This window comes from Gymnodraco acuticeps, unplaced genomic scaffold (assembly GCF_902827175.1).
Source record: "Gymnodraco acuticeps unplaced genomic scaffold, fGymAcu1.1, whole genome shotgun sequence".
Taxonomy (NCBI): Eukaryota; Metazoa; Chordata; class Actinopteri; order Perciformes; family Bathydraconidae; genus Gymnodraco; species Gymnodraco acuticeps.
Genome location: NW_022990513.1, coordinates 1,853,811 through 1,876,755, shown reverse-complemented (window position 1 = coordinate 1,876,755; position 22,945 = coordinate 1,853,811). Strand labels below are relative to the sequence as shown.

General features: G+C 42.3%; 1 protein-coding gene across 1 annotated transcript in view; it reads right to left on the bottom strand.

The window, feature by feature from the left end:
* The window catches only part of slc12a3 (solute carrier family 12 member 3), a 58,846-nt gene that overhangs the window by 11,571 nt on the left and 24,330 nt on the right, over positions 1-22,945 (bottom strand). Inside the window, 12 exon segments of the mRNA XM_034227076.1 lie at positions 1,025-1,093; positions 1,266-1,348; positions 3,169-3,275; positions 5,558-5,695; positions 6,346-6,457; positions 8,834-8,933; positions 9,034-9,189; positions 9,768-9,869; positions 10,219-10,342; positions 10,424-10,531; positions 20,120-20,280; positions 22,820-22,904. Of these exon segments, the coding sequence (XP_034082967.1) occupies positions 1,025-1,093; positions 1,266-1,348; positions 3,169-3,275; positions 5,558-5,695; positions 6,346-6,457; positions 8,834-8,933; positions 9,034-9,189; positions 9,768-9,869; positions 10,219-10,342; positions 10,424-10,531; positions 20,120-20,280; positions 22,820-22,904 (1,345 nt within the window).

Below are 22,945 nucleotides of genomic sequence, written 5' to 3'. Positions count from 1 at the left end.
TTACTCAAGTACAAGATCTGAGTACTTCTACTTTTACTCAAGTACAAGATCTGAGTACTCCTCCCACCTCTGACACTGCGCTTAACTAAATCGGACACCAATCGGACACAGCAAGTTTTCAACAGTCAGTGCAATGTATTTGAGCTTTAACAATTTTAATCCAAATAATTGCCACTCTTTCTGCATTTTTCCTCTAAGTTCATCAACACACTTAGGCCTACTTGGTGCATGTAGCTAAATACAGCTACACACAGCATTCAGCTATTAAAATATTCAGCTTTTTCTGCCTTTTCAGCCAAATTCAGCAACAAATGTTCTCGGCTTACAGGCATTCACACGCATTTTCAGCAGGAAATGCATTTTCTAGTTATATTCCATTCCTTACACACTTAATGTATATATAACGTCCTGCTTTATATTTTCTAATGTCAATTTGTATTTCAACCTGTATATTTTCTACTTTTTTAATGCTATTTTATTTCTATTTGAGATGTTACATTTTGGATTGTTTATTTAGTCTTTTAATGTCTCTAATGTACAATGCCTTGTCTTTTTATGCTGCTGCAACACAAACATTTCCCAAATTGGGATCAATAAAGTAATTATTATCTTCTTATCTTATCTTAAACATCCAGAACTTCAATCAAACAACATGTTTTTAGAGTTGATCTTACTACTAAAATAAATGTATTAGTTAACTTCAGGCCTTAAACACTTCTCTCATCATCCTTTAAACTTCTCTAAAGTCTAGACACACCCTCTGTTTCCTTTCCATTCATCCACTCTCTCTCCTACCTCATCCTTTCCCCATCCCTTTATCCTTCCCTTCCTTCACACTTCAAGCCTTTCTGTTAAATCGTATGCAAAACTCTCCTATGGCTGATTCTTGTTGCTGGGGCCTGTAATCACATCTGGACGGAACCCCCCCTGACTTTAGAATGCATCCTTTTCCCGCCTTTACCCATTCCATTCTTTCCCCACAATCCTATATACCTCCAGAAGATATGATAATGGATATACAAACATGAAGTTCTTGTCTGAATCCGGGAAGGGACAGGTGTACTCTTGTGTCCTTCATCAAAGCCTGGATTAACTGAAATAAAAACAGTGTCACTTGTTACATATTGATTAATATAAAGTTTGTAAATGATAATGATAATAGATGGATGTGGACATTAGTTAACACGAGTGTAGCAGCAGCAGCAGGTCATTCATGAGTTTACTGTCATTGTGCTCCCCCCCTGAGTGAGAAACCAGGCTCTCACTATGTGACTGAGCTGTGTGAGAGACATCCAGCCCCTCCCTCAGTCTCAGGATACACACTCCGTACTGCAGGTCGAAGGCATCACTGAAACACACAGAAAAGCTTTATTATAAAAAATATGATTCATCGTTCAGAAGTACACCACACACACACACAAGTATATGGCAAGCCGTTTGAGTATTTATTCCATATTCTTGATATCAGATGGCAGCGTACACAAGTTAGCTATTTGTTGACAACTTATTAGACATTTGGTCACATTAGATTAGCACTCTGTTTTACTAGTTGAACAAATAATTCTACAAGTCACTCTTTTACAGCAACAAGTGGCACTTTTGTCTGACTAGTTCCTACATAAGCCGCCAGGAGCTGCACTATAGCACCAAAGTCCCACTAGTCAGCTTTTTGATGAACTAGTGGCCCTCTGGACCTCTGGAGTGAGTGACACTAACAGTCAAGTTAACTAGCGAGCTGTAAAGCTCGACATGTCAACTAGTAAAAAATGAAGCAGAAAATAAGCAGACACGTTAACTATTGGCATACATTATTTGCACTAGTTAACTAGATAGATCCAAAATCACTGATGAATCATTGGATTATGCTTGTTAACATTTTGGCCTAAGCTAGCTAACTAGTTCAACAACTTGTCAACAAGTAAAGTCAAAAGGCCACTCCTACTAGTTAACTAATGAGCATTTTGTCTTACACCAGTGGCGTTTTCTCCTGGAGGCCAAGGGAAGCCAGGCTTCCCCTGTTTTTTCGGAGTGTAGTTATAATTTAAATAAATAAATAAAAACACAACGTTTAGTTTCAGAAATTCGTTGCTGTGTGTTGCTGCCGGCCCGTCTCTCCCCCATTCTCATTGAGTATTTTACAAAGAGTGAAACAGCGCCCCTCTAGATGTTATGGTGAAACAGTAGATTGCACTCTCTGTTGCGAGAGGAGGCTAGCCGAAATTGGCTTCCCTTGGTGAAAAAAAAATGGAGGGATTGACCAATCAGATGAGGCTCACGTCATGCCCCTGCCAACCTGTGATTAGTCAGGGCCATGCCAAGGGAAGCCAGAGGCGACTGGCTTCCCTTGCCTCACAATCCAATCAAATCGCATCAACTTAGTGTTGCAGTGACGCATCCTAAAACCCGGAAGTAAGCTGCGCTCGGTTTCCCTCGACAAAAAAGCAATGGGATTTCTCCATAGGATTTAGGAAAATAGCTCGAAATAAGGTCAGTGGAAAACGAACCTGTTAGTTAAATGCACGTTTTGTTCAGTCGGATAATATCCACATGTCGACCCTACTTTTATAATTTTCGAATCATAAATCTAATCGATAGAAGATAGATAGCGTCACTGCATCACTCTCACCGCCGTTAGAAAGTAGCAAGCAACTGAAGCAAGTGCAATTATGGAGGGTGGAGATTTGGAGTATTTCATCAAAAATAATTGTACTAAACTTCCTGCTACAGCAGCATCTAAAATACAATCTGAATACAGGCCAATGCCCAAACTAGAGCTGTGTACAGCGAGGTGAAAGAGGAGCGAATCGGACGTAAAACGTTAAAGGTCTCCTGATTTAGTTTGTGAATGAATGCTTATTAGAGTTTGGGCTGGAGAGTGCGTGCGGACCTGTCGGTTAGATAACAGGCGTGTGTAAGTCCTGCATCTGATACAAATGTGTGTAAAATGATACCGAGTGCTGTAATCACTCATCTGGTTACGTTATCACATTGACCACCACACCCCCGACCCAAAAGAAAGGACGTATTATTGGCTTCCCCTCATTTTCTCCCCACGCCACGCTACTGGCTTACACTAGTACAACTAGTGTTGGAACTTGCCGTGGATTAAATACCCTTACGGCCATACTAGCACACAGAACAAGGTGAATGGATCCTCGCTGGACTCACTGCAGTATTCCTATGTAGTTGTCTGCAGCCTGAGGTGTGTCACTCTGCCAATCTTTCTTGAAGCCCATCAGCAGAACATTGGGCTTGATACGACCCAGACCTGCCCCCTGGTGGACAGACAGCAACAAGAGAAGAAGAGATAAAACAAGGTCTGTGTCACAAAGCATGTTCAACCTCTCAGGCCCTCTGAGAGATTCACCAGTTCTGTTTAACTCACGTCAGCAACAAATGAAAAGAAGACAATGCTACATGTTCAGACTTTGGATTGTGTTTGTTTTTAATTGTTAACCCTGCTGTCGTGTTCATTTCTCCCCCCTTACTTTGGTGTTCCCGCTCAAATTGGACCGGTCTGTTTTAACTGCTCTTAAATGAACACAAAACCCATTAATCATCACCACATTTTTATTAAACACCGTTTTAAGCTGTAAACACTGTCTCGGACTACTGGTTTTCAAGAATAACTGCAGTGAATATACAAAGAATAGACACTGAAAATGTGTTCCAACATTAACATTTTGTTGAATAGTGGGTGTGTACTATAGATGGATGAACATAATCTAGGGCAGGAGTCACCAACCTTTTTTAGGATCAGCGCTACTTTCAAAAAATAAAACAAGTCGTGAGCTACTTTTACTCTGCTTTTTGTTGTTTTGTGCAGTGTATATATTTAGCACATTTTAACATTATTTATATGCTGACCTTTAACCTTTGTGTGCTGTTTGGGTCTGTGGGACCCGTTTGCAGTGTTTACTAAAAGAACATGTTTGCAATTTAATTATTTTAACCTGCTTTTTTTGGGGGTGGACCTTTTTTAAAAGTTGAAGTGAAATGCATCAATCTGGTGCACTTTGAGCACAACATGAATTAATGGATACAGCTCTCAACACTCAGATGAAAGGGAGCTGTATACTTTTCAATAATCCAAACATCTTTAGAATATGATCACAACCAATAACAACGCATTTCAACTGGTTTATTCTTATCTTATGTTACCTAGTTAGCATTCTTTCTTTTTATTTATGCATATTCTACTAATCACATTGGAATGATTTCTTACTACATTCCTTACAACTAGGCTATATTAAATAGATTCAATTCAATTCAATTCAAAACCTTTATTTATACAGATAAAACCCATTGAGATCATAGACCTCTTTTACAATGGTGACCTGCTTCAATTAGTTCCAAACATTAATACAAACATGACAGAAAACAAAGGACATTATATGATACTACAGTTTGTATACTAGTAGCATTTACAGACACCAATATGTTCTGATTGTATAGCGTCTATCCTAGCTTTAAAAACATGAAATGGAATCAAACTGCTTAGCTTCCATTCCTGATAAAGATGAAAGGGTGTGAGAGCGGAGAGAAGAGAGAAAGAGAGAGCGAGAGAGAGAGAGAGAGAGAGAGAGAGAGAGAGAGAGATGAGAGAAGAGAGAGAGCGAGAGAGAGAGAGAGAAGAGAGATCTTATCTATCTAGACGGGCTATCTTATCTATAGCCTCTCTCTCTCTCTCTTCTCTCTCTCTCTCTCTTCTCTCTCTCTCTCTCTTCTCTCGCTCTCTCCACAGAGGCTGTGTGCTCCTAAAACATAGGCCTATTTGTAAAGTGGGGGGACACAAACGGGATTTCGAAAAGTGTCACGGTTAAACTATTAATGAAGTGGTGAGCTCCGCTCCACATTGCTTTTCTTCCCGACTGCAATGCTGTTGTGTGTGTGTGTGTGTGTGTGTGTGTGTGTGTGTGGTGTGTGTGTGTGTGTGTGTGTTGGTGTGTGGTGTGTGTGTGTGTGTGTGTGTGTGTGTGTGTGTGTGTGTGTGTGTGTGTGTGAGAGAGCATTCACATGTGTGTGTGAGAGATGTTTACATATGTCTGTAAATGAATTTGGTTTCAGTTGTGTGTGTGAGCAGGCTCGGATTGGCCATCGGGAGATTCGGACTTTCCCGGTGGGCCGCTGCTGTTGGTGGGCTGCTGCCTTTGGTGGGCCGCTGGCTCTGGCATAGGTGGGGAGGCTGTGGAATCAGGGGATAGCAAGTTCAAGTCCCACTGCAGTCAGCATGTCGTTGTGTCCCTGAGACACTTCACCTAAAATGTTTCCTGTGGGGATTGTCCACAGTACTGAATGTATGTAAGTCGCTTTGGATAAAAGCGTATAACAAATGACATGTCATGTAATGTAATGCCGTAGACTTTCACAGCACCGCATCCGCCGCATTTTGTCAACTCTAAGATCCTTGTCGATTGGTCCGGAGCTGGTTGTCTACTGTGTTTTTTTCTGAAAAGAATTGTTTGACCTATAGTTACCACGCCACCATGAGTGGGCCGACACAGTTCAGTAGATGGAGACAGTTCTTTAGAATATAACAGATGAGGTGAAATCCCACCTGCAGCAGAATGTTAACTCCTGACCGTAGATCTGCAGCCGCCACACCTCTGTAGAATGACTTGACCTTCCGTTGGTTCAACCAGGCCACATGACCTTCACAGCTCGCATCTTGCAGTACTGATGGGGAGGGACCAGCCTGAGGGACAGGGTCACATGGAAAATGATTGGATCGACTGTATGACAGTGGTGGGAGGTAACTACGTACATGCACTCAAGTTACTAGTTACTTTACAGATTCAGATTTTAACACACAAGCGAATTATACAAATATGATGTTTTTATTTAGCGTTAACATTCCAACATTATATTTAAGTACACCTAAAAAAGTGACTTGGTTGACAGAAAATTGGCAGTAATCTTACTAATTGTTTAAGTATTGTTCTGCGTAAAAAACATTTAACAGTTCCAGCTTCTCAAATGTGATTTTTGTTCTGCAATGAGTACTTTTACTTAAGTATATTTTCATAATCATGTATTTAAAAACATATTGTTCTTGTGTTTTTACATCATCAATATGTAATGTTCACTGAGGTGTGTGTGTGTGTGTGTGTGTGTGTGTGTGTGTGTGTGTGTGTGTGGTGTGTGTGGTGTGTGTGTGTGTGTGTGTGTGTGTGTGTGTGTGTGTGTGGTGTGTGTGTGTGTGTGTGTGTGTGTGTGTGTGGTGTGTGTGTGTGTGTGTGTGTGTGTGTGTGTGTGTGTGTGTGTGTGTGTGGTGGTGTGTGGTGTGTGTGTGTGTGTGTGTGTGTGTGTGTGTGTGTGTGTGTGTGCATGATGGGGTGGACTCACAGTCTCCACACTGCCACACATCATGAGACTGAGGCTCTTTGTGAGACAGGAGACCAGGTCCACCAGAGCTGGTCTCCTGCTGGGAGGACCGGTCAGCACCAGACACTGCGGCCTACAGCCAAGAATCACAGTCACATGTACACTTTCATTCATCTCTTAGGAATTGCATTAATTCTATCATTTATCATTTTTGCCTTTCACTTGACTGATAAAGAGAGGTTTTTTACTTTTTAGCAGCTTAGCAGTAAACTTGATTTTGCAGTCAAAGAGTAATATGTGAAGATTGATACCACCTATGTATGTACGGGTTAATATGTAGTTATTGCTAGCAGGCAGTTACAAAATACACCTGCAAGCACCTTTTAAGCTCACTAACCACACTTATGACGCATTTCCACTACAGCGCGGAGCTCGCTTTAAGTGTGCCGTGCCCGGCCCATTTTTGGTTGCGTTTCCACTAGGCGTAGTTCCGGCTAGCGGGTACTTTTTCACAGTTTTCTGGCTCTCCAAAATGGAGGTTCTTTCCGGGCCAACGACCGTTGGTATGCTAAACTAGAGAGAGAATCGCTGGCAACTCCAACAAAATGAACATATTTGACCGTGATTTAATTGTAATACACGTTTCTAAATGATGCCGAAGTAACAACATACTGATACCGGTTAGTAAAAACCATGAATTAATGCTTTGACAAGTCTGCAGACAGACGGCAGGCGAAAAACCTTTTAAAATGCGTGTTTTAACTAAGCTAACGCAGTATATGCCAGGGTTGCCAACTCTCACGCATCTGGCGTGTGACACACGCTGTCACTCTCAATCTCACGCTCTCACGCTGCCCAAACTATTCTCACGCCAAAAACAAGATGAACCGGCGATCGTTTTTGGTTGGTTATTTACAATGTTGAGTTGACCGCTGTTCAAGCTGTCGATCCGCCCCCACCACTCTTAACAACGTTAACAGACAGCAGAGCAGTGGGAGCCGGTTGGTCAATCCCCGACCCGTATTGCGCATGCGCAGATCTAAGATCCAGTAGAAATGATAACAAAGTAAAAGTCTGCTGCTTATTGTTCTACTAGGCCAAAATAGAGTCAAAGAGTATATGAGAGTGAGAGTGTGTTAATTAATATATTTGGCAGTTTGGAGTAAGTCTGTAGATTTGTTTGTGTGTGTGTGTTTCATGTATAGGCCTCTCACGATAATTAATTTTGTTGGATACATTTTCCCGGAAATTATTGCGATAAACGATAATATTGTCGGCACCGTTGTATGACCATTTTAGACCACTGACATAATGATAATATATAATAATAATTCAAGTACATCCTTTCAAACTGCTAGTCACATCCTCATGTAAATGTATCGAGGTCAGAAAAGTTATGGAGTTCATTTTTATTTATCGTACGATAAGTCAATGAATTGCTTATCGCGACAGGCCTATGCACACAATAAAACAGTGGAATCAAACATGTGTTTGACTTACATTAGTGAATGAAACTTTGTGCCCTTTATAGTCTGTGTCCAATATTGTGTATTTGTATATATTGTATATATATCCTATATATATACATGCTAAGGTCCCGCTACTGACACGATAGCAGTCATTTAGTGCGCATATGTGATATCAAAATCTCACTCCAGCCAGGTACCCAAAGTTGGCAACCCTGATATGCTTCGACTGTCCACACTCACAACAACGGCCTATAGAGACATAAATAAACCAGCGACTGTATTCACCATGACACAGACAGTCTGTGGTTTGTACTTGTTTAACTTTTGTCTAGTTTCTGAACAGATATGAGGAGCTGTGAGCTCTGAGTGCTAACAGCTAACGGCTGATGTTGGTTTTCTGTGGTTCTCATTGAAGATAACGTCACGGCTCCACCTACACTGCGTTACTATAGTTACTGCCCCAGTTCCTAAACTGTAATGGAAACGCAGCATAAAGTGAGCCTGGCTTAACAAGGCCTTACGAGGCCTAGCCAAACCGTACTAAGCCGAGCGAGGCCCTGCGGTGGAAAAGCGCCATTAGTACAGTGGTTCCACATAATCACTCTCTGTCCTCTGCTTTCAAACTCCTGTAGAATTGAATTGATAACATTTAGGAAGGACACATAACGAGGATTAGTCTAGCTGCAAAGGTCAGTCTAACCATGCAAAGGCCGAGGATAACAGACATTGAAAATATGGTATCTCTAGACCACCTAGCCTCATATTAAACAGGTATGGGTAAACAAAAAAATGCTAGTGTTGATCTTCTTAGCCAGTTAAATGGATGTTTGTATTGAACAGCCAGCTATTCCTCACACTATGCCGGAACTACGGTAAGCGACATCCTTGACCAAGCAATATTTCGTCGATGAACACCAGATAGTGGAACATTAACAAGTTACTTAGTTGATATTTAATCCCTACACAAATTCCAAAAAGCAACAAAATAAACATTCCTCTTCCAAATGTAGAGAAAGGAACTATAGGATCCTGTCACCGACCTGTAGTTCTTGACATGGTCCCCCACCTGGTTGAGGGCCACACACTGGGTGAGAGCCATGTTGTAGGAGCCGGCCTGCACCGAGGAGCCCCAGTTTACGGCTGCACAGAGGGGGGCAGCAGAGTGAGGGTGGAGGAGAAGAGGCAGGCTAATGACATCTGACTGTTCATGGTTTATCCCACTTTATATGAGTGAACTTACCAGGCTTCTTGTAGAGTGTGTATCCCAAAAGGACAATGACGATGCCGAAGGCAATGAGGGCCGCCCACCAGCTGAGCAGGAACATGATGACCAGACAACACACAGAGACCAGCAGAGACAGCCACTTACTGTAGAACCTGAAGGATGGACGCCAACCTGTACACACACACATTTTGTTACACAGTGTTACTTTTGCCCCTACATTTCAGCTGCAATTCCTCTTTATTTATTTGTTATAGTTGTATTTAATAAATAAAATCATTCATATGTGTATGTGGCATAAACAGTCATGTTATGCAGGATATGTTAGTGGTGATAATTGAATAGTGTAAAATAATAGGCTATTGTTGCATTTTCTTTGTGTCCAGGGGAAGACATTTTACATTTTAGCTAAGAGTTTAGCAAGTAATATTGTTTATTGCCAGCGTTGTTGTTTATACATTTCAAATGATTGCCAATAGGTGTCAGTATTGCTACAGTGTGTTTGCAATGAGAACGTGATATGAAGTCTGGCGAGAGCAGGTAAGAAAATGAGAGTCTTTGGATGGAAATTGTAGTAGTTAGCGCCATGTGGACATGAATGTGGCTTTCTGCATTGTTCAGAAAACCTTTAAAATGTCACGGGAGTGAGCCTGTGTGACTATCATTCTGTGCACGCTACATGTAGCTTTCTATCTTAATGTTAATTCATTCACACCTTCATTCATGCATTTATCAAAGCCAATGAGTTGTACCTGGTGAGTTGGTGATGGAGGAGTGGAAGCAACTGAAGTTGATCAGACAGTAGGAGCAGAGGTAGAAGTTGGAGATGATGGGAGCAATGGTGTTCAACTCAGCTGATGGAGAGAGACGACAGAAGGGAGTTTAAGAAAAATATGTATGAGCTGTATTACGATCCTTTTAATGCAAACCAAACATTTCCTATACTGCCACTGCTATATCAAGTTTCCTAATGAAACATAAGGTGGCTTGAAAATCTGATGTCTTTGTCACCGAGGTTACTGCCCCCATCTCAACAGTGTTCTCAGATGTGTAGCTGTCTTGTAACCACTTTCCCCATTTTAAATGACAGAAATGTATTCTTCTCTTTATGAAGTTTCAGGACATAACAATTTCAATTCAGACGTTATTTGTTGTAATTCCTCTGCTCATCTATAGGGGTCGGAGGGTTCTTCAAAGCCTTACCAATAAGAATGAAGCAGGCAGCGATGATGTACGTTAGAAAGTAGCCCCGGAGCGGTTCATCATTCCTGCCATACCCTTTGCCAAAGACCCCGATAAGAGGGTACAGCTTGTCCTTACACAGACACTGCCAGAAAAATAAATGTTGGTCACATCAGAAAGAAAAGCTTGTTGTTAAACACAGACAGTGAGTAGGAAATATGTGTACCTGAAAGACTTTGGGAGCAGACACCAGGCAGGCCAGAGCAGAGGACAGAGTCGCTCCAAATATCCCCGCAGTGATGAGAGGGCTGAATGCCGACACCATGCTCATCGTCTGTGGGACATGGTGACCGGATGGTAATCCAACTCATTGTTTCAGGACACACTCAGTCATTTATAATCATTCATAAATTAACTTGCTGCTTTCACTGTTTTTATTGTGTATACAATCAAAAAACTGCTGCACCAAATGTTAATCTGCTCAGAGTGTAGGTCAAAAACTATGAATCAGCCTCCCATCCAAATATATTAACAGTGACTACTCTGACCCTAAACACGTCTTAAACCAGCCCACTCTCTTCAGTCTGCGTACAAATGACACGACTTTCCAAAGGCGTGCAATAGATACGCAGAAGTCTGATTTTGCGTGCATATGATACTCCCACGTTACGTTTGTTATGAACGTATCTTAAATGCGTTTATTTTCTACATATCTTTGCCATTTATTTAACCCTAACCATAACCCAATAAGCTGCTGTGTCGTTTATTGCACCGCAAACATTACAACTGTCATTGGAACGGCGATCAAGCCTGAAGCCACAGAGCTCTTTGTTTTAATGTTTGAGGTGCAATATCAGCGTATCATATGCACGCAAAATCGGACTTCTGCGTATCTATTGCACACCTTTGCAAAGTCGTGTCATTTGTACGCAGACTGTGAGACCGGGTTGGTTAAACAGTACATATGAATTGTTGCTATTGAATTGGAGATACAGGCTTGCCCCATTTAAGGGGTAGGTTGATCCGAGTCAGGGGGTACATTAAACCATCTCGGGTTTGGCAATATTATCACATTAATTAAATAACATGGACAAAAGAAGTTGTCGCTTGAACAAGACATTCCAACCAGATGGAATTCGCCTTCCGACATGATAAAAAGCGTCCGTAGAAACCCACTGAAGGGCGTCCTCACCACACACAACTACAGCTGAAATGGTATAAATGGGTTAAAAAAAAATCTATTGCAGGTATGTCCTACTTCTGGTAGGAGAAAAGTATGTTTCATGCTCTGTGGTTCTGCCTACTTTTTGCCATCTCTCCCGGGTGACGGAGAGCTCAGATGATGACTCCCCTTACGTGCTCAAATTCAAGTCAGAACAGACCTGGAGACACGCAAGGAAAATGCCAACATTGCATATCTGAACATTGCCGAGAGGGGGATGAGGTGTGGGCCTGAGTCACCAACTTTCTCAAAGAAAGAGTGTTGTTGCGACTTCCGGACAGAATGCCGGAGCCCCTCCTTAAAATTCTGTACATTTGACTGCCTCACAGCTTTAATTTATTCCCATAGTAATTTGTAAATTCAGATGGCGCCGAAACCAGGTAAACAGGGGCAAAACAACGGCAAATTAAACTTTTCAAATGCCTCGAAGCAGCAAGCTAATACAAGGAGTGCAAGTTGACCTGAAAGCAGTCACGGTGCGCGTTACTGAAGCTGAGGACAACATTTCCACCAACTAGCTCAAAACACAGCCATGAAAACTACTGTAGTTGGTGCTCGAGGTGGATGATCTGGAAAATCGCAGCCGCGGCTCCAACCTTCGTCTGGTGGGTATGCCGGAGAGAAAGGAAGGGATTGATATGTGCGCATTCTTGGAGAATTGGATACCTGACCTTGGTGCATCAAACTTTCCAGGACCACTACTGATCGAGAGAGCGCACAGGATTGGTAAAGTCACCGAAGCTGAAGCGCAGCCACCGAAGTTGAAGCGCAGCCACCGGCGCGACCCAGGGTTGTGATAATGAAGTTCCTGAATTACACGGACAAATCTCGAGTCATGCAGGCTGCCAGAATGAAGGGACCAATACTCCTGGATAACCAAAGAGTGAGGTTTTTTCCTGACATCTCTGCTGAGCTCCTCAAGCGAAGAAAGGTGTTCGACGGAGTAAAGAGAGAGCTGGCATCCCTCTCCATCTCCGACCTGAGTTACGGGATTGTTCACCCGGCTCAACTCCTAATAACACACAATAGAAAACGCCACATTTTCGACACAGCAGCGGCGGAGGAGAAGTTTGTGTAAGAACTACGCAGTAACACTCCGGGCGGTGGTGGCGAAGTCGATAGGGACTTGGCTTGGTAACTGGAAGGTCACCAGTTCAAGTCCCGACAAGACCAAGTGCTACCGAGGTGTCCCTGAGCAAGGCACCGTTCCCTACACTGCTCCCCGGGCGCCGTTCCAAATGGCAGCACACTGCTCCTAACACTAGGATGGGTCAAATGCAGAGACACAATTTCTCCACGAGGGATTAATAAAAGTCCATCTTATCTTAAACTAGGAGCAAATAAGTCTGCAGTTCTAAAACCACTTTTTCGGATATCAACTGGCCTCAGCAGGTATGCTCCAGAATACACAGTATAATGCACATGAACGTGCAGTGGGGACTAACGGTAACTGTACTTTACCAACACAATGTGTACATTACTGAACTTGCTTCGGACTGTGGTATGTTTTTCTGTTGGCACTTGGTTAAACTAGTTTTGAAACAGGTCATGTTGTTTCGGTTGTGATAGTTTATAATGCTGATTAAGGAGGGAGGGCTTTGTTCTGGTCGTCATGTAGGCTGTTCCTCACCAGGACGATGGCGCGGGAGGACCAGCAAAGCTCCATGGTTTTGCTCTTTTTTGGGCTCCTTGGGATGTGCGTACTGTGGGGTGGGGGGGGTGTATTTCAGTTGGGGAATTAGACTCAGTATGTGTCTTCCATGTGTTCTTAACGGACGTTTTTGCCCTTTATTTTGTTTCCTTTTTGCTATGTTGTGTTCTTTTAGCAGCCTACCCAAATATGTCCGGCCTGACATGATCTATTTGTATGTTATCTGAAATCAAGTTTTCTCCTGGAATGTAAGGGGACTTAACAAACTTGTCAAACTAAAGCAAGTCATCATGAGTAGGATACGGCAATCAAAAGCCCAAATCGTTTTTCTCCAGGAGACGCATCTGACTGCTGTAGATGTGGTGAGGGTAAAGAGGAGATGGTCCGGTCAGGTGTTTTCAGCATCTCTTAGTAAACACCCTGATCATCTAACATTTTCTTGCTGTTCCAGTACCTATCAGACTCTCTCTAGAATCGATTATTATTTAATGTCATCTGATTTAATCTCCAAAATTGAAAGTTGCTGGTATGATAGCATAATAATCTCGGACCATGTTTCCATTACATTTTCTTCAGATTCGCAAATCTTGTACTCCATTTTCCAAGGTGGAGTCTACAAACAACTTGGCTTAGAGATCCCAAATGTATACGTTTTATTGGAGCACAAATCTACTGATCAGACTTCTGCAAGTGTGAGATGGGAAGCATTTAAAGCATTTCTAAGCATTTCTAAGTTCTAGTTTTAAAAATACATCTCACAGACAGGAAATCGAATAACTCGGAAAATCCATTAAAGAACTTGAGACTCATATTTTCCAAAATCCCTGCCATCAGCTTAATACAGAGCTTCACAAAATGAGAGCCAAATATAATGTTTTGTCTGCAAACAAAGCAACTTATAGTTTGATGAAATTAAGGCAGTCTTACTTTGAACAATGTGAGAAGGCTGGTAAACTATTAGCCTGGCGTATTAAACAATTGCAATCAGAGAAAGCGATAAACTCAATTGAGACAAATAAAGGGGCAGTTACATCTGACCCAAAATAAATCAATGATACTTTTCAAGACTTCTACCAAGACTTATATCGTTCTGAACGATCAGATTCAGCCCCAAATACTCAAAGGAAATGTCTTGATTCACTAGACTTTATGCCGCTAAATAGCGAATCCATGGGCTTGTTGGAACTTAACCTTGGGGTTGAAGAATTATCTGAAGCTATAGCCAGCTTAAAAGGAGGGAAAACACCTGGATCCGATGTTCTGCTCCAGTCTAAATCAAACACTGCCTGCTTTACTTGATCTGATTAGTACTTTTGGCATCTTTTCAGGCTACAAAATAAACAACAACAAATCTATAATAATGTTTTTGTCAGAAAACGAGAGGCTCAGTCCTCCAGTTTTTACCCCACTTGTGGTATCAAAACCAGGATTTATCTATTTGGGTTTCAAAATCACCCCAATTATTAACGAAATGATCCCAGTTAATTGAGGTGGACTACAATTACCGAATCTCACCTGGTATTATTGGGCGGCTCAAATTAGGGCGGGACTGTTTTGTTTTATGAAGGACAACCCTCCTGCATGGGTCACAATGGAATCACTGTCACTTGCTGTCCCCATACTCCAGGGGTGGGGAACCTCCGGCCCCGGGCCGTATACGGCCCGCGAGACCATTTGGTCCGGCCCTCGAGGTAATTTATAAACACACGCAAAAAAGAAAAAAATTAAAGAAATCTAGACCGCAAAAAAATTAAACAAGCGAGTGTCTGTTTTTCCTGGCCAAGGTCAGGGTCCTTGAACACAACACAAGCCTAACGTGCCATCACATGGTATACGTCTCGTCTGACAGGGGTGCAGTTCTGACGGAGAGCACCAGAACGTCGCTCCGGCACTTCCAAAAATTGCAGTACCCATAAGGAGACGTACACATGCCGCAGTTTTTGCGTGGCTGTGTCTTTAGTTGTTAGCCCAGTGGCGATCTGTTCATCTGTCATACTGATCAGAGGATCGTCCGATATGGCTTTTTCAAGGCCGATACCGATTATTAGTAATCAAGGAGACCGATAACCGATATTTGGAACCGATATACATTTACAGTAAAATCAGAAAAACTTGGTGTCAAAATGTAGAATAACACAACTTCTTTGAAATGCCTTTTTATGTTTAATCAACTTTTCAACATCTTAAAACTGGTTTCCTCTCTGGGACCCTGATTAAAGTAAATGAAGTAAAAATAAAATACAAACTACTAAAACTTGTTCTGGACTTCTGATATTTGAGTCTCACTCATTTAGTAGTCCCAATTCAGCAGCACCAAATTGTGGTGCAGAAAGCAGAGTTGCTGCGAGGCTCCACTAGCAGCCTTCACAGTCCCAGTCGTCCCAGCGCGTCACAGTTTCTCCGCTGCGAGACGCTGCTACTATCTTGCAGGCCTGGAAATTGGACTTACAACTAATTATAACACAGGAGGAATGGTCAAAGGCTTGCTCCTTGGTTCAAACTCAAACAACGAACACACACTCCAAATTACTAAAGTATAAATGGCTAACCAGACAGTACATTACTCCGGCTAGGTTGCACCGCTTTAATCCTATTATTCCTGATACATGCTTTAAATGTAACAACGTGAATGGGTCGCTCTTTCATTGTACGTGGGAGTGCCCACAAATAATCTCCTTTTGGAAAAGGGTGTTAGAGCTGATCAGGGTGGTTATTGGTAAAGAGGTACCTCTTGATCCTAAATTGTGTATCCTGAATATATACCCTCATGACTTTGTAACTTCCTGTAAGATTTCTGTTCAATGCTTGCTTTTTGGAGGCTAAACGGTGCATAGCTCGCACATGGAAGGAACCATCAACCTGTGGACTTTCTCAATGGCTGAAGGGGATGACTTTCTACCTTGTTCTTGAAAGGATAGGTTTTTTCCTTAAAACAAACTGGATAGGTTTTGGGAAATCTGGAAAACCTTTTACGACTTCCTGGAGCATAATGGTCTACAACATGATTGGGAGAATGAAGACACTTGAATATTATTTGGGCTGTGTTTTTATTTTATTTTATTCTTTCTTTATTTTTCTGTCTTGTTTGTTTTGCTGATAGTATGTAAAGTATGTCTTGTTTATTAAGTGTCATTTCTATGCATAAAAACTAATAAAGAGATGTTGGGAAAAAAAAGAGTGTTGTTGCAGAGAAACCTGTGGAAGCAACAACATCTGAGCCACAAAAGAAGAAGTTAGCCCTATTGGCTGCTTCATCAGAGTCTGATTCTGAACAAGAGGAAGACTCAGTTGAGAACAGTGTGCGTCGATACCGAGCGCAGTGCGGCATCAGTACAGAGGCCTGCATTGCACAGAAGTACTTGGCCATCTGCAACATCCCAACCCTGTGAAAGGTTGTTTTCTCTTGCTGGGCATATTGTACAGAAGAAGAGTTTCTTCATCATCTGAAAATATAAATGACATTGTGTGTCTTAGCAACTGGCTTGGTGCGGGGGTAAGAAAGTGTAAAGTTGCTGGAATGGATAATTGCAGTTCATTTTGTCATTGTGTAACTACTGTACTCAGTCTGCATCTCTGAAATAGTTTTTCTTGTTTTTTGTACTGAAAGTCTCCAAAGGAAATCCAGTACAGACATGGACTTCACAGACTAAAAAGTCCCCTGCAGAGTAAATCCCAGCTGTGTACTTTTTTTTCACCTCACCTGTTAAGCCCAATAGCCCGTGGGGGCTTTTCATGACATTTTCATAAAACTGTGTCTCAGGGCTTCTTAACATTTAACAACCTATTAATGTGTCATACCCACTTAACGAGAATAAACTCAGCTAACTGATGATATGAGCCATTTTTACCGAAACAAAACACAACTCTAACGCCAAGCATCTGAATTAGCACTAAGCGAAAGAGTGCTAACGCACTTAGCACATAACTCACGGTAGCAATCTTTTATACTTCATCGGATCTGCACAAACAAGATATCATATGAAAGCTGAGATTCCATATATTCCAATGATGTAAGTATCATCACTGTGCGACCAATACTCACGGCAGCGAAGGCAAGCAAACACAACACAGAACTTCACTTTATACTGGGCCAAAGTGGCAAATACGTCTTACCGTTGCTGTTTTCTGATCAAAAGTTGTGTTCTATGGCATTACAACACATATAAACGCTGCTGAAGGTTAATCCAATGTCTCTGTGTCACTTTGAAATTATTAGGCTACTGATTATTCATCATAACATTTATGTCAATAAGAGTAGTTTTAGTGTATGAGAGCTGTAACCCAGCTTCCGGTTTTGGGCATGCTGGCTATGCATCACTCATGCAATGGGTAATGTTTAGATGGATTTGGGAACTCCCTCTCAATTCTATTGGCTCTAACGGTTCAAAAGTGGTGTCAATCATCAAAATGTACCTATGGGTTCCAGAGATATGGCAAATCCACCCAAATGACCCCAGAAGTGTTCCTTTTTTTCTAAACCTCTCTAAAAAGGTCAAATGTCACTTGTTTTGCATCAATCTCGATACAGGGTACTTATTGTATGTTATAGTTTGGATTCCTAAATCTTTTAGTCTACTATCCCATCATTCAAGGGTGGTTTTCAGTAATGTTTTCTTTTTGGACAAAAACTATCATTTTACTATGTTCAATCTGAATTTACTTTAAAATAAAAACATCTGTATTGATTCTGACTTTTCTACATCCAACTCACAGGCTTATCATTGCTTTGAGAAAAAAGATTATTAATGTACCCCTTTTAGAAGGGAATATATAGTCATTTGTTCTGGGAATGTCATTTTTGAGCCTGAGACCTGAAAAACAGGCTTGGGGCTTAACAGGCTAACAGGTACACTTGCTACTTAACATAGACAGCACACTTTCATTCAAATCTCACATCAGTAATATCACTCGGTCTGCCTATTTCCATCTACGCAACATCAACCGCCTCCGCCCGTCCCTTAACCCTAACCCCCTAATCGCACCATGAGCGTCTGCGCTGCGTTGCGCTGCGTTGCGCTGCGTTGCGCTGCGGCGTTTTTAGCGATCGCGGCCACTCTAGTCAATGGGTGCTATTGTACCAGACCCGCTGCGCCGCGCTGCGCCGCGGCTCGAAGCGTCCCAGAAGTTCCTCGCCGCAAGGAATTTCTAAAATATAGGATGAATCCTATTTTTGACGCGGCGCAGCGCGGCGCAGGCAGGAAGTGGAACGTTCATCCAACAACTGCGAGGCTGCACACACGACGCTCCGCTTCCGCAACGTTTTGAAACGCGCCTGGTGGGTTATGACGCATTAGGAGGTCGCAGTGCGGCGCAGCCGCAGCGCAGATGCTCCTGGTGCGATTAGGGGGTAAGAGCACCGCCATTCTTGTTCACACCCTGGCCACTTCCCGCATTTACTACTGCAACTCCCTTCTCTTTGGTCTCCCTCTCAAATCCATCCACAGACTTCAACTGGTTCAGAGCTCTGCCGCCCGCATCATCACCAGAACCCCCTCCATTAACCATATCACTCCTGTTCTTCAGCAACTTCACGGGCTCACCGTCAAATCCCGTATCGTTTTTAAGATTCTGCTCCTCGCCTTTAAGGCCATCCATAACCTCACTCCTCTGTACCTCTCCGACCTCCTGCACATCAACACACCCATCCGCACACTCAGATCTTCTGCTTCCCTCAGCCTCACTGTCTAGAGCCTTCAGCCGCTCTGCACCCCCCTTCCGTTTAACCACCATGGGGTCTAGAGCCTTCAGCCACTCTGCACCCCCCTTCCGTTTAACCACCATGGGGTCTAGAGCCTTCAGCCGCTCTGCACCCCCCTTCCGTTTAACCACCATGGGGTCTAGAGCCTTCAGCCGCTCTGCACCCCGCCTCTGGAACTCCCTCCCACCTGACATCCGCAACACTGACTCTCTCCCCATTTTCAAATCACGTCTCAAAACATATCTCTTCACACTCGCATATCCACCCTGATCATTATCCATCACATATCCTCTGTTTTATTTATTTGATTGATCTACAGTGGGGCAAAAAAGTATTTAGTCAGCCACCAATTGTGCAAGTTCTCCCACTTAAAAAGATGAGAGGCCTGTAATTTTCATCCTAGGTACACTTCAACTATGAGAGACAGAATGGGGGGAAAGAATCCAGGAAATCACATTGTAGGATTTTTAATGAATGAATTGGTAAATTCCTCTGTAAAATAAGTATTTGGTCACCTACAAACAAACAAGATTTCTGGCTCTCACATACCTGTAACTTCTTCTTTAAGAGCCTCCTCTGTCCTCCACTTGTTAACTGTATTAATGGCACCTGTTTGAACTCGTTATCAGTATAAAAGACACCTGTCCAAACTCCACTATGGCCAAGACCAAAGAGCTGTCAACATTATAAATCATGTTTCAGGGAATTAACGCCAGTAAAACAAACCTGACCTACTGAATCATGTTGGAGACCCTACCTGCTAAACCCTCTCTAGCTGTTCGATACAGGAATGTTGTTTCTGTCAGTAATTCAAAGCCAGTTCACAGCATTTCTTTGGAGTAAGGCCATGGAACTGGTCAACAGTTTTTGCATCTGGTCTGAAGCCCCTTCTCTCTCCTGTGTGAAGACCCTCTCTCCTCCGCTGTTCCTCTGTACCTCTGTACCTCCTGTTTTCACTTCCTTTCCTCCTTCCTTTTTATGTCTCTATGCAGGGTTGACAAGCCAATATTAATAACAATAACAATTGTGCACAGTTCCCTACATAAAGGGGGGTGGGTCAACTTACCAACTGGCTCATCTTACTCCACTTTCTCCTAACGTATTGTATCGCATCATATCCTATCGCATCATAACATATCTCATCACATCGTAACGTGGCGTATGGCATTGTATTGCATTGTATCGTAGCGTAATGTATCATATTGTGTCGTATCGTATAGGAAAGAAAAGTCAAATAAACGTGTGATGGCTGGCTGATTTATCTTTTAGCAACTTTTTTTTATTAATGTTTGGGTGTTTCTGCAGGACCTAGTGAAGAGTAAAGATGTCTTGTTAATGATCTGGTTCTGACCTGATAGTAGTTATTGATACCGTAGGTGCATGTGTTATTCTTGATACACTCTGTGAAGTCCCATCCATACTGACAAGCTAAACCAACACAAGCCTCACTGGGGGGGGACAGGGACAGGGTGTCGTTCAACAGGCCGGACGCGTCCCGCACCACACAGGATCCTGGGGGAAGAATGACATGAAAAGCTATTTGAAGTCCTGAACAAAATTATGTTATTCATATTGTCTGTATGGGATAGACAGTATTTCAGGATATGAGATTATTCAACTTTTGTCATTATACTTGCAGACAAAGAACATGAATACAATGTGGGAAAGATAGTATTTTCAACCTGCTAGGAAAACAAAACAATGGCGCATTTCCACTACAGCGCGGTTTAAGCGTGCCGTGCAGTGCCCGGCCCGTTTTTCCACTAGATATAGTTCCGGCTAGCGGGTATTTTTTCACAGTTTTTCTGGCTCTCCAAAATCGAGGTTCTTTCCGCACCAACAACTGGGCAGAGTATGCTAAACTAGTGAGAGAAGCGCTGGCAACTCCAACAAAATGAACATATTTGACCGTGATTTAATTGTAATACACGTTTCAAAATGATGCCGAAGTAACAACATACTGATACCGGTTAGTAAAAACCATGAATTAATGCTTTGACAAGCCTGCAGACAGACGGCAGGCGAAAAACCTTTTAAAATGCGTGTTTTCTGAATGGAGAACGGTTAAGCTAACATTGTATATGCTCCGACCGTCCACACTCACAACAACGGCCTATACAGACATAAATAAACCAGCTACTGTATTCGCCATGACACAGACAGTCTGTGGTTTGTACTTGTTTAAAGGGAGGGAATGCTCATGACACGCATTTTTAAACAATTATCATCCGATAAAACAGACCAGTCTCTGCCAGTCTTTCTTTTTTTTTTTTTAATCCGATGACGTTATCAGTGATTTTAAGCTGATTAATTACCGAAATAACATCAACCCTGTGGGCGGCGCCATTTTGACGAGTCACATGACTTATTTTACCGGAAGTGACGTGAACTATGCGTTTGGTGTCGAGGACAAATTGACGGATGTGCTTTGTTCATGTTGTTTACTCTAGCTACTCTCTCAATTCTATAGAAATATGCCTCATTGTATCGCGAAACATTGCCACAATTCGGATAGGAACAATCCACGGAATGCTCGGTTCCATCTATTGCCAACGGGTAAGCGTAGGAAGTACGTTCGGAGGCAGTGGCTAGCGAAATGTGCTCGGCCCGAACCGAAAGATCCACAGGCGCATGTATGCAGCGAACATTTCAAGTTTCCGGACGACTACTCTGAGAGTATGATGAAACATAAAATGGGATTTATTAATCAACCATTACTTAATGGGGATGCAGTGCACTGCCAATGCCAGCCAGCGTAAGCACATTACGCAGCAGACTTTACTTATTGTTTACTACGTAACGAAGCAGGAAATGCAGGACCCAGAGCGCACGGAGCAGAGAGCGGACAGTAGATAACGGAATTGCAGTTTTATTGCTTATAGATTATCAGAACATTTCAAAGGGGACACAGTCACATTGGATATTAACCTATGGATTAACTACATCATCGTTTTTATCGTTGTAATGCCATTGAAGACCAGACAAAGACCAAGGTAAGCCATGTTAGCCTAGCGCATGTTAGTACCTAGCGCCACTTGTTTTGATATACGTTTTTGTTGATAACATCGCGAGTTTGTATCTTTCAGTGTTGAGGTTGGCACCGTTAGATTCTGTGTCATTACGATCATAAACGATGTGTTGGATGTGCAGCTAGGATAAGTAATAAGGGAGCTAGGAGTGATTTTCGGTGCAGTAATAGGTTAGCATTTTTCGCTCGGGGCTAATTCAGAGGCTCACTGTTAGCATTGTGTGTTTTTTTTTTTAAGAAAAAAATGAAAAAGATCAGTTAAATTAGTTTTTTCCCGTTATATGGATATACAATATTCATAGTTTATTAAATATTAAGGTTCCTTAGACGTTGTTTCCTGCAAATGACGCGATTTCAGCCAAGAACCGGGTCCGTGGGGCCTAAGAGGATAACAGAGTATGTTTTTTATTTTTTTTACAGTTGTATTTGGATGGAATGAATATCTATAGGGATAATTCAAAGTAAATCCGCCTGGTCTTTATTTTTCTAAACTTCGTCTTCGGCTGACGAGTCCGAACTCAAATACTCCGCCATGTTTTCGTCGTGTGTTTACAAAGTGAACGCATAGATGACGTCACGATGCCAAAATGGCAGCTGCCTGACGGAATATACAGGTTTTGATAAAAAAGAGCTATAAAATCATTATTTACCGGGGAATATCGCTGATTTCTTCAGGGTATGGTTTAAACATAATGTTTCTCTAAATACTGAAGTTTTGAAAAACTATCTAATGACTGGAGCCTTCCTTTAACTTTAGTCTAGTTTCTGAACAGATATGAGGAGCTGTGAGCTCTGTGTGCTAACAGCTAACGGCTGATGTTGGTTTTGTGTTTCGCATTGAAGATGACATCACGGCTCCGCCTACACTGCGTTACTATAGTTACTACCCCAGTTACTAAACTGTAATGGAAATGCAGCATAAAGTGAGCCTAACGAGGCCTAACGAGGCCTAGCCATACCGTACTAAGCCGAGCGAGGCCCTGCAGTGGAAAAGTGCCATAAGTGAGTTTGAAGATAAAGTACCGATTGTTGCAGAGATGATGAGGTAAGATATGGTGGTCCAGAATATTGCTGTCAGTGTTCCTTTGGGAATTGCCTCTGTTGGATTCTGGGAAGGCCAGAACAAATAACAAGTACATACGTTTGAAA